General features: G+C 37.1%; 1 protein-coding gene across 1 annotated transcript in view; it reads left to right on the top strand.

The window, feature by feature from the left end:
* Positions 1-12,432, top strand: part of AMH (anti-Mullerian hormone) — a 57,924-nt gene that overhangs the window by 918 nt on the left and 44,574 nt on the right. The window contains exon 2 of the mRNA XM_053700100.1: positions 11,927-12,096. Within this exon, the coding sequence (XP_053556075.1) occupies positions 11,927-12,096 (170 nt within the window). The remainder of the gene's footprint in view (positions 1-11,926; positions 12,097-12,432) is intronic.

The following is a 12,432-nucleotide window of genomic DNA, read 5'->3' as shown; positions in this document are numbered from 1 at the left end:
TTTTTAATGTTTTTATTTATTTTTTGAACAATTTTTTTTTTAACTTTTATTTTTATTTTAAGACTTACACTGTTTGAAAGGTTAGGCGATTACCTTTCCAATGATGGGTCTTGAGGGTCGAGATACAGGCTTCTAAGCAGCATGCCCCCTGCTCCTATACTTAACATTGTTAAGTATAAATAAAGTTGCGCGGTGACGTCATCACGTTATTGCATGTGATGTCACCACGCAAAACGGGAAGCCCCGGCGATGCCTGTCACTCTACAGGCACGATTGCCGGGGTAGGAGCGGGTGGAAGCCCCCAGATCTCCCTCAAGGTGGGAGATTGCTAGTGACGTCTCTGAGCCGTTATTAGCACCAGAGTGGGAAACTCTGTGACGGCTCAGAGCCGTCATTAGCACTCAAAGGGTTAAAGGGACATGAAACACAAAAGATTTCTTTCATGATTTAGATAGAGAATATATTTTTAAACAACTTTCCAATTTACTTCTATTATTTAATTTGCTTCCTTCTTTTGGTATCCTTTGCTGAAATGTTTATCCAGGTAAGCTCAGGACCAGCAAAGAACCTAGGTTCTAGCTGCTGGTCGGTCATTGTCTCTTCGGCTCACCCATGTGTTCAGTTAGAAACCAGCAGTGCATTGCTGCTCCTTTAACAAATTATACCAAGAGAATTAAACAAATTAGATAATAGAAGTAAATTAGAACGTTGTTTAAAATTGTATTTTTTATCTGAATAATGAAAGAAAATGTTTGGGTTTCATGTCCCTTTAATGTTCCTTGAGACCTAACTGCAATATGTACATTTGTTTATCTGCAGTGTATACATAGAAACATAAATTAGTGAAAGATAGATGTAGTTGGCCTATGACACTATCTGAAGTACAGACTTAATTAATACTCAAGGCATATCAATCAATCAATCAATTAATTAATTAATACTCAAGGTGTATCACTCAATTAATTAATACTCAAGGTGTATCAATCAATCAATACTCAAGGTGTAACAATTAATTAATTAATACTCAAGGAATACCAATCAATCAATTAATTAATACTCAAGGTGTAGCAATCAATTAATACTCAAGGTGTATCAATCAATCAATACTCAAGGTGTAACAATTAATTAATACTCAAGGAATACCAATCAATCAATCAATTAATTAATTAATACTCAAGGTGTAGCAATCAATTAATACTCAAGGTGTATCAATCAATCAATACTCAAGGTGTAACAATTAATTAATTAATACTCAAGGAATACCAATCAATTAATTAATGTTCAAGACATATCCTGAATATGCTGGAATTACGGTACTGTACATTCGAAGTACCCTAAGGAGGACACATTTCTTTGCTCCCAGTCACATTATTTGCTACGTTTCCCTAGAGTAAACATATGTCTCATACACCAAACATTCTCAAGTAAAAATGTATATCCCTAAATTATCCTTACATTATCTCTCTCTCTCTCTCTCTCTCTCTCTGTAGAACAATCCATGCATTTACTTAAATATATATTTATATGCAATCATTATATAAAACATATATTGTTGATATCTGTACTGATTAGCACTGGATTAAAAACCTGTGCCTGTAATCTACAAGTCTTTATTGCTATATGCTTGCAATAAGTACACTTCTAATCTCTGATCTGCAATAATTGTATCTCTCTGCCCAGCATTCCCTGCCTTCTAAAATTCCCAGCTGCACCATACTGGTGTCCAGTATTCCCTCTAAGGCCAGTTTTGTGAGTGTCCCAGCAGTGAAACAGTTAACAAGGGAGCCACACCTTGCAGACTGCATTGTGTTGTGTTTGCTAAGTGCTCTAATTAACTGTTAAACTGCTGGGCCGCTCACAAAACTAGCCATAGAGAGGACACTGCTGGTATCATTTTTACTTTCTCATTTTTTTCTGACTCAACATGTCCATCTATCCATTTAGCTACTAATCTCTGATTTCTAGGGAGCAGGGTACCTTAAATATTCATATCTGAATATGCAACTTCTTATCTTTCTATAGTAAACCCCTGTTATATTTAGCACATTACAAATAAAGATAATGATGATTATTAGTAGAATAATAATTAAAATCTAGAGATCTATCTGTGTACATATAATTAGCTTGCATTATTATGGGACTGCAATATATAACTGTTTATCTAGCTGTCTATTCTTTCTCTTCCTCTGTACATATGTATACACGCTATCTGCTTTGTACTTTAGTACATTCAATACATCATCCTTTTTTAAATCTGATTCTACACATTTTTGTTTCTTGGACAGTGCTATTGTTCACATTTTATTAATTTACACAGAAACCCATACTCATTCTCTTGTTTAAACAAACTGCAGATGAACAATGTCTAAGCAAATTAGGAATTAGGTGCAGATAGAGGGAGAAAGTTTGTGTAAACTGTGCATTGCAGATAGGGAGCGCTAGAAGAGTAGGTGTGCGGTAAACCTAAGCAGCTACAGTCTCAATAAAGGAGCTGCAAAACACTTCCAAGGTTCAGACAAACACAAAGTTTGGACATTTGTAGCTATCACTTTAAAGACCATAGTGACCAGCAGCCATTTTACTAGATTCCCACTTGCTGCACATAGACCATGATTTCAGATCTCTCACAAAAACACAGAAACAGTAATGATGGCGACTTCATCTGATTAACTGATCTGACCTTATACTGGAAAATATTTTTCTGTTCTCAGCCCTGGTAAACTATATTTGAGCCTCTTATATTTCAGTAACTTAAAGGGACAGTCTAGTCCAAAATAAACTTTCATGATTCAGATAGGGCATGTAATTTTAAACAACTTTCCAATTTACTTTTATCATACATTTTGATTTATTCTCTTGGTATTCTTAGTTGAAAGCTTAACCTAGGTAGGTTCATATGCTAATTTTGTAGCCCTTAAAGGCAGCCTCTGAATGCATTTTGATTTTTTTTTTTCACAATTAGAGGATGTTAGTTCATGTGTGCCATATAGATAACATTGTGCTCACGCACATGGAGTTACCTAGGAGTCAGCACTGATTGGCTAAAATGCAAGTCTGTAAAGAGAACTGAAATAAGGGGGCAGTTTTCAGAGGCTTAGATACAAGGTAATCACAGAGGTAAAAAGTGTATTAATATAACAGTATTGGTTATGCAAACCTGGGGAATCATCTATATTTTTAAACAATAAAAAAATCTGGTGTAGACTGGCCCTTTAAACATTTAGCTTTCTTCCTAGAAAGTATGTGCATTATATTGGTCAATACTTTCTCTGACATGGTAGTATCACAACTAGCACAATGTCATTGCTGGGATATCAGTCTGACCACAATATTGCTACTGAAATGATGTGGCTGCACCAATATTGCCTATGCTTCAAAGCTGCTGGTGACATTGATACCATAGGTGCAAACTCCCATTAACCTGTTGCATGCTCCTAAAAGGGGAACACACCCCAAAACGTTCCTTGCTGCTTTTATCTCTTCATATTTTACTGTGGTTGCTCCTAAAATGTTAGCTCTAACCAGAGTTTCTCATTATTGAAGTATCTGTAGATGAGTGGTCAAGGATACTGTTGAACTAAGATATCATAGGCAGCAATATCTTTGTATATTCAAGATCTTGGTCCATAACAATTTAGCTGTGAGAGGGGCAAGGTCAATATGTTGACCATGTGTAGATAATACATCACTTTAGCTTTGCGTCTCAATGAATCTAAGCTTGTATGTGGTGAAGATTTACTTTAAAAAAACAAAACAAAAAACAAAGAACTCCCTAGTTATATAAATATTCCCTTGTTATCCTATAAAGGTCATTCCCACCTTAGTGAATAAGCTCCATAAGTGAATAAATAGCTTTTTTTTGTCTCATTGGAGTGTTTCTTGAATTCCTAGTGACACTAAATCAATGTATTTCTGAAATGTGCCTGTCCGTCTGAATTGGTGTGGAATCATTTTAATTCCAGAATAACTCATTAAAATTGTTTCTTTTTAAAGAATGAAAATGTCACTCTAGCACAATCTTCTACTGCAGGGCTAAGGATTTGTAGAAGCCTCTGACAGTATTATCAATCCTTCTATATTTTAGTATTTGTATGTCCATCTGTTATTACTTTTATTAACTGTTTTTATGTGAGTGACTTGTATAGATTTTAGTTTTATTTCTCATGTACTTGAACAAATGAATGAGTTATCTTTTGCTGAAAGGTTTATCTAGGCAAGCTCAGGAGCAGCAGAGAACCTAGGTTCTAGCTGTTGATTGGTGGCTGCATATATATATATATATATATATATATATATATATTGTCATTGGCTCACCCATGTTTTCAGTTAGAAACCAGTAGTGCATTGCTGATCCTTCAACAAATTATACAAGGAGAATGAAACAAATTAGATAACAGAAGTAAATTAGAAAGATAATTTAAATTGTTTTCTCTATCTGAATCATGAAAGAAATTGTTTGGGTTTCATGTCCCTTTAAGAGACGGCCCAGAACCTGGGTTGCACTTGTTCAGAACCTGGGTTGCACTTGCTTATTGGTGGCTAAATGTAGCCACCAATCAGCAAGCACTAGCCAGGGTGCTGAACCAAAAATAGGCCGGCTCCTTGGCTTACATTCCTACTTTTTTAAATAGATACCAAGAGGCCCATTTATCAAGTTCCGTATGGAGCTTGTGGGCCCGTGTTTCTAAAGACCGCTGTTCCATAACCCTGTCCGCCTGCTCTGAGCAGGCGGACAGGAATCGACACAATTCAACCCAATCGAGTACGATCGGGTTGATTGACACCTCCCTGCTGGCGGCCCATTGGCCGCAAGTCTGCAGGGGGCAGCGTTGCAATGCTGAATACGGAGAGCGTATTGCTCTCCCCATTCAGCGAGGTCTTGCGGACCTGATCCGAACTGTCGGATCAGGTCCGCAAGACCTTTGATACATAGGCCCCCAAGAGATCGAAGAAAAATTTATAATAGGAGTATTTAGAAAATTGCTTAAAATTGCATGCTTTATCTGAATCATTAAAGAAAGTATTACTATTACTATCCCTTTAAGTACTGGTTATATATATGCTATGGCAACAAGAAGCTGCTAAAGAAATTACACTCCTTTTGGGTGTTCAGAGTGATAAGGATTCCATTGTGCAGAGAAATAAAGATAAGATAAGGGTGTCTGCTCTGCCTAAAATCCAGCCCATTAAAATGGGTTGTGGTTTCAACTAGCAAAAACAGCTATTTGATATAGAAAATAAAACTAAATGAGCAATTTTATATACATTTTATACTCTGCAGCTGGAATAAGATGTTACCAGAAACTCATTAAGGGCTAAGGATAAACTAATTTTACAGTACACTCTTCCTTTAAAAGGTTTCCCAGTTCCCATGGCACGTGGCAGGTTGCACAAAACGAATCCTGCCACATATCTGTCCCTAACTGGCTTTTGCAGAGATTATCAGGTAAGAAACTGCAAAGCAATATAAACTTTACCAACTAAACGGCAATGGCTAGCTGTGTCTATTCCAGTAATAAGTCTTTATTGGCCACTACAAATAAGATAAGTGACAGGCTGAGTCTGGCAATTAAAAAACATTTGCAGCAAACAAGATGTTAATGCTTTCAAAAAAGTTTTCCCACTCAGTATGTTAATTTATTGCAAAACAGTAGAAAATATTGTAAAAACAAAGGTCTGGATTATGAGTGATGCTCTAACTGTTGTGCGTAAGTGAAGAGTTGGAAGTAGGGCGCGTATTACAAGTTGAAAGTAAACGTGCTTGCTCGAGAACATTTGAATTTAACGCTTGTTGGGTAAGTGTGACTTCAGAGCTCTGGCTAACTGTTACACTCCACTAAAAAGTTGCATAAAACACTTTAAAAAATATATATATATTTAAAAGTACAGTTATACCCATAATAACACTATTAAAAAAAATATTGGAAAAAAAGCATAAAATAGTTATAAGGGCTCATATATGAAGTCTCAGGTGTTAGAAAAAAAGTACTGCAAAGGGCTTTAACATAGAGATACATACATATACATGTCTAAATATGTATATGTATTTACATACATATTTACACATATAAACACATAAATACATATATATATATATATATATATATATATATATATATATATATATATATATAAAAGTTAATTGGATCTCTTTGTGATCAAGTAGCTGAAAACATTTAAAATCATATTTATGTATTATTCATATTTAAATAAATTGTTTATCTATGTATTTACTGTAAATATTTCACATTCCAATGTTCTTCACATAGGGAATATGTTCTATGTATTTATAAATAAATATTCCTATATATATATATATGTATATATCTATACATATATATATATATATATATATATACACACTCAATTCGTATCCTAGTTTACTGTCCCTTTAAATGGCTAAAGTCAAATTAAAGGGACAGTCAAGTCAAAATTAAGCTTTCATGATTCAGATAGAGCATGCCAAACAACTTTCCAGTTTACTTTTATTATCAAATTTGCTTTGTTCTCTTGGTATTCTTTGCTAAAAGTGAAACCTAGGTAGGCTCATAAACTGATTTCTAAGCCGTTGAAGGCCACCTCTTATCTCAGTGTATTTTGACAGTTGTTCACAGCTAGACAGTGCTAGTTATTGTGTGCCATATAGATAAGATTGTGCTCATTATGGAGTTATTTATGATTCAGCTCCGATTGAATAAAATGCAAGTTTGTAAATATAAACTGAGTTAAGGGGTCAGTTTGCAGAGGCTTATATACGAGGTAATCACAGAGGTAAAAAGTATATTAATATAACTGTGTTGATTATGTAAAACTAGGGAATGGGTAATAAAGGGATTATCTATTTTTTTAAACAATAAAACTTTTCCAGTAAACTGTCCCTTTAAAGCTTCATCATCAACAAAACACAAACTTTATTAAGGGGATTCATTGAATATACTGAAATGTTGAAGATATGGTAATAAAATAAGGTATCTTCTCATATTTTAGTATGTTTAATAGAAATATACGCCTAGATTACGAGTTTTGTCGGTAAAGACCTGCGGGGCTAACATTTGAAAGAGGGACACCCCCGCACTGGGAGTAAAAAACAAGCAAAATTTAAAAAATATGTCACACTGTTGTCAGTTTGCCGTGGCACACTGGTTGAAAAATACTGCTTTAAACAACGCTGGCATTACAAGTTTTCTAAATGGCTGCGTTAGCCTCTGAAAAGTGATCGTTGAGCAAATTTAGCTCCACTTCTACCTGTAATACCAGCGTTGCTTACCGTAGCGGTAAGCTGGCTAGAACGTGCTCGTGGACGATTTCCCCATAGGAAACAATGGGGCTGAGACGGCTTAAAAAAAAACCTAACACCTTTAAAAAAGCAGCATCCAGCTTCTAACGCAGCCCCTATGGGAAAACACTTTCTAAGTCTACACCTAACACCCTAATATGAACCCCGAGTCTAAACACCCCTAACCTTACACTTATTAACCCCTAATCTGCCGCCCCCAACATCATCGCCACCTGCATTATACTATTAACCCCTAATCTGCCGCTCCGGACACCGCCGCCACCTACATTATCCCTATGAACCCCTAATCTGCTGCCCCTAACATCGCCGACACCCACATTATATTTATTAACCCCTAATCTGCCCCCCCAACGTCGCCGCCACCTACCTACAATTATTAACCCCTAATCTGCCGACACCAACGTCGCTGCTACTATAATAAAGTTATTAACCCCTAAACCTAAGTCTAACCCTAACCCTAACACCCCCCTAATTTAAATATAATTTAAATAAATCTAGATAAAATTACTATAATTAAATAAATTAATCCTATTTAAAACTAAATACTTACCTATAATATAAATCCTAATATAGCTACAATATAACTAATAGTTACATTGTAGCTATTTTAGGATTTATATTTATTTTACAGACAACTTTGTATTTATTTAAACTAGGTAAAATAGCTATTAAATAGTTAATAACTATTTAATAGCTACCTAGTTAAAATAACTACAAAATTACCTGTAAAATAAACCTAAGTTACAAATACACCCAACACTATACTATCAATAAATTAATTAAATAAATTAACTACAATTATCTAAAATAAAATACAATTAAATAAACTAAACTATATTACAACCCCCCCCCACTAAATTACAAAAAATAAAAAAATATTAAAAGAAGTTTAATCTAATTACACCTAATCTAAGCCCCCTAATAAAATAAAAAAAGCCCCCCAAAATAATATAATTCCCTACCCTAAACTAAATTACAAAGTAATCAGCTCTTTTACCAGCCCTTAAAAGGGCTTTTTGCAGGGAATTGCCCCAAAGTAATCAGCTCTTTTACTTGTAAAAAAAAAGGAATACAATACCCCCCCAAAATTACAACCCCCCACCCACGCACCCCTACTCTAAAACCCACCCGATCCAACCTTAAAAAACCTAACACTACCCCATTGAAGATTACCCTACCTTGAGCCGTGTTCACCCAGCCGGGCACCGATGGGCCAGAAGAGGACATCTGGACCAGCAGAAGTCTTCATCAAGGCGGCGTCTTCTATCTTCATCCTTCCGGAGCGGAGCGGAGCCATCTTCTATCCAGCCGACGCGGAGCCATCCTCTTCAATCGAAGTCCTAACGAAGAATGAAGGTTCCTTTAAATGACATCATCCAAGATGGCGTCCCTCGAATTCTGATTGGCTGATAGGATTCTATCAGCCAATCGGAATTAAGGTAGGAAAAATCCGATTGGTTGATTTAATCAGCCAATCGGATTGAAGTTCAATCCGATTGGCTGATTGGATTAGCCAATAGAACTGACCTCGCATTCGATTGAAGAGGATGGCTCCACGTTGGCTGGATAGAAGATGGCTCCGCTTCGCTCCGGAAGGATGAAGATAGAAGATGCCGTCTGGATGAAGATGTCTGCCGGTCCGGATGTCCTCTCCTGGCCCATCGGTGCCCGGCTGGGTGAACACGGCTCAAGGTAGGGTGATCTTCACTGGGGTAGTGTTAGGTTTTTTTAAGGGGGGATCGGGTGGGTTTTAGAGTAGGGGTGTGTGGGTGGTGGGTTGTAATGTTGTGGGGTATTTTATTTCTTTTTTTTACAGGTAAAAGAGCTGATTACTTTGGGACAATGCCCCGCAAAAAGCCCTTTTAAGGGCTGGTAAAAGAGCTGATTACTTTGTAATTTAGTTTAGGGTAGGGAATTTTATTATTTTGGGGGGCTTTTTTATTTTATTAGGGGGCTTAGATTAGGTGTAATTAGATTAAACTTCTTTTAATATTTTTTTATTTTTTGTAGGATTTATTTTTTTATTTTTTGTAGGATTTATTTTACAGGTAATTTTGTAGTTATTTTAAGTAGGTAGCTATTAAATAGTTATTAACTATTTAATAGCTATTGCACCTAGTTAAAATAAATACAAAGTTGCCTGTAAAATAAATATAAATCCTAAAATAGCTACAATGTAACTATTAGTTATATTGTAGCTATATTAGGGTTTATTTTATAGGTAAGTATTTAGTTTTAAATAGGATTAATTTATTTAATTATAGTAATTTTATCTAGATTTATTTAAATTATATTTAAATTAGGGGGGGTTAGTGTTAGACTTAGGTTTAGGGATTAATAACTTTATTATAGTAGCGGCGACGTTGGGGGTCGGCAGATTAGGGGTTAATAATTGTAGGTAGGTGGCGGCGACATTGGGGGCGGCAGATTAGGGGTTAATAAAATTTACTATAGTGTTTGCGAGGCGGGAGTGCGGTGGTTTAGGGGTTAATACATTTATTATAGTGGCGGCGATGTCCGGTCGGCAGATTAGGGGTTAATAAGTGTAGGTAGGTGGCGGCGACATTGGGGGCAAACGATTTGGGGTTAAGAAATGTAATGTAGGTGTCGGCGATGTTAGGGGCAGCAGATTAGGCGTTCATAGGTATAATGTAGGTGGCGGCGATGTCTGGTCGGCAGATTAGGGGTTAAATATTTTTATTTAAGTGATTGCGATGTGGGGGGCCTCGGTTTAGGGGTTAATAGGTAGTTTATGGGTGTTAGTGTAATTTTTAGCACTTTAGTTAAGAGTTTTATGTTCCGGCGTTAGCCCATAAAACTCTTAACTACTGACTTTTAAATGCGGTAGAAGTCTTGACAGGAGAGGGTCTACCGCTCACTTCTTCCAAGACTCGTAATACCAGCGTTAGGCAAATCCCATTAAAAAGATAGGATACGCAATTGACGTAAGGGGATTTGCGGTAGCCTTGAGTCGCGGAAGAAAAGTGAGCAGTGAGCCTCTACCTGTCAGACTTGTAATACCAGCGTTAGGTAAAAAGCAGCGTTGGGACCTCTCAACGCTGCTTTTTAGAGCTAACGCAGAACTCGTAATCTAGCAGATAGATTTTCACGACAGATAAGAAACAAAGACCTAACAAGTCTGCTCAAATTCCCTATAAATGGTTTATTATTATCATTGTTTATTTCTAAAGCACTAACATTTTGCGCAGCGCTATACAAAAGGTAGATTACAATACAATAAAAAAACAAACTTACAACAATGAGACTTTATATAAGACTATACAATGTACATTACTACGCTTACACTGACAAACCTAAGTAAAAGGAGAGGAGCACCCGTCCCTTAAGCACAATCAGTTGTAGACAAACTTTTATACAAAGTGCGCTACAGTTAGAGAGGCTCTCAAGCTCACAAGCTAAAGTAAATACACAGGGAAGTTGAGGGAAAAGGAAATATAAATAGTAGAGATATATTAAGGTAAGTTGTATGCGTTCTTGAACAGTTTTTAAGGAATACTTGACTAAATAAGGCAAGGAGTTCCATATAGTAGGTGCAGTTTTAGAAAAGTCGTGCAGACGAGAGTGTGAGGAGGGGATGAGAGATGAGGAGAGAAGTAGGTGTTGAGCAGAGTGGGCGGTTGGGAGTATTTGCAGACAAGGTCAGAGATATAGGAGGGTGCAGTGTTCGTAAGGGCTTTTTATGTTAGGGTCAACATATTGAATGTTTTTCTTGAGGTTAAAGAAAGCCATTGGAGGTGTTTGCATTCTTGATGGATTGCTGTGGGCATAGGCAGTAGCTTGGGAGACCAGATAAGAATTGCTTTAGTCAAGGCGGGAAATGATAAGGGATGGCATAAGATTCTTAGTTGTGTCTTGAATGAGGAAGTGATGAATTTTAGAGATATTTTAAAGGTGGAATCAGCAGGAGTTAGCTAAGGACTTAGTGTGGGGGAGCAAAAGAATGTTCTGAGTCAAGTGTGAAGAAAATCAGCAACATGGCCTAGTGCAGTCCCAAATTAATATATAAAATGAGTAAAATAAAATTCACATATGTGGAGCATCTTTAGGGTGCTAATAACGCAGGCTGGGGCTTCACAGTTGTGCAGCTAACTATAGCCGGTGGAACAGGATCAGGGGGCAATGGGCCTCATAGGACAATGGCACTCCTTTAGGAATGAAAATACAAAAGCAAATGGCACAGCACAGCACAACCATAAAGAGGTATAAAAAGGGTATGGATGCACTCACCATCGCAGTGCATCAAACTGGTGCGAGGTGTGCAAGCTGGGACTTAACAGCCTCCCAGCTGACTGCTCACTCAGGTAGTGTCAGGAATCCAAGCAGGAACCAACCCAAATGTCAAAAGGGATCCAATTACAGCAGATGCAAGTGTGATACAAATAATATTTATTTAAAATACAGTGAAAGTTTGAGTTTAGACCAAGGAGATACAGTTTATGAACTAGTTGGTTGTGTGGAACGGTGTCAAATGCATTCATGCCAACAACAGAGCTCTGTATCCACCTTTCTTTGCATAATAATGATTCATATCTAAGTAGACTTTTGTGATGATCACTGTTTGCAGTTTAAAGGTTAAATAATAAATGTGCTTTTTCTTTCTCCCTCCAGAGGAGTGGGCAGCTGGCTCAAAATTATGGTTTCAGGGTACATTGGAAGAACACATATTGCCTCTTATACAGCATCACCATTCCTTGATACTTGTATTCTATTCTACACCCTCTATGGGTCACCATGGGTCCAGGCTCCAGGTGTCAGGGGACGGTATCCCACAGGAACAGGTATGTGAGACCATTTTTTATCATCCAGATTTAAAGAGCCTATAATTTAACGAATATCGAACCTGCTCTTTAGAAGTGCTGCGGACCCCACCGCTAATCCAATCAGCAGCACTAGTTGCACATCTGAGTCATGCAACTAGCGCTGCTAATTAGATCAGTGGCGGGTTTGACAGGATAGAGAAAGAGAGACAGAGAAGGGGGAGAGAACAGAGGAAGAAAGTGAGAAAGGGGGGAAGAGAACACAGGAAGCGTGAGATAGAGGGGGAGAGAACAGAGGAAGAGAGAGAGGCAGAAAGAACAGAGGAAGAGAGAACTGGAGAGAACAGAGAGATGGTA

The sequence above is a fragment of the Bombina bombina genome, chromosome 2 (genome assembly GCF_027579735.1).
Source record: "Bombina bombina isolate aBomBom1 chromosome 2, aBomBom1.pri, whole genome shotgun sequence".
Lineage (NCBI taxonomy): Eukaryota > Metazoa > Chordata > Amphibia > Anura > Bombinatoridae > Bombina > Bombina bombina.
The sequence above is the reverse complement of the archived record's forward strand: the minus strand, read 5'-3'. Positions and strand labels throughout refer to the sequence as shown.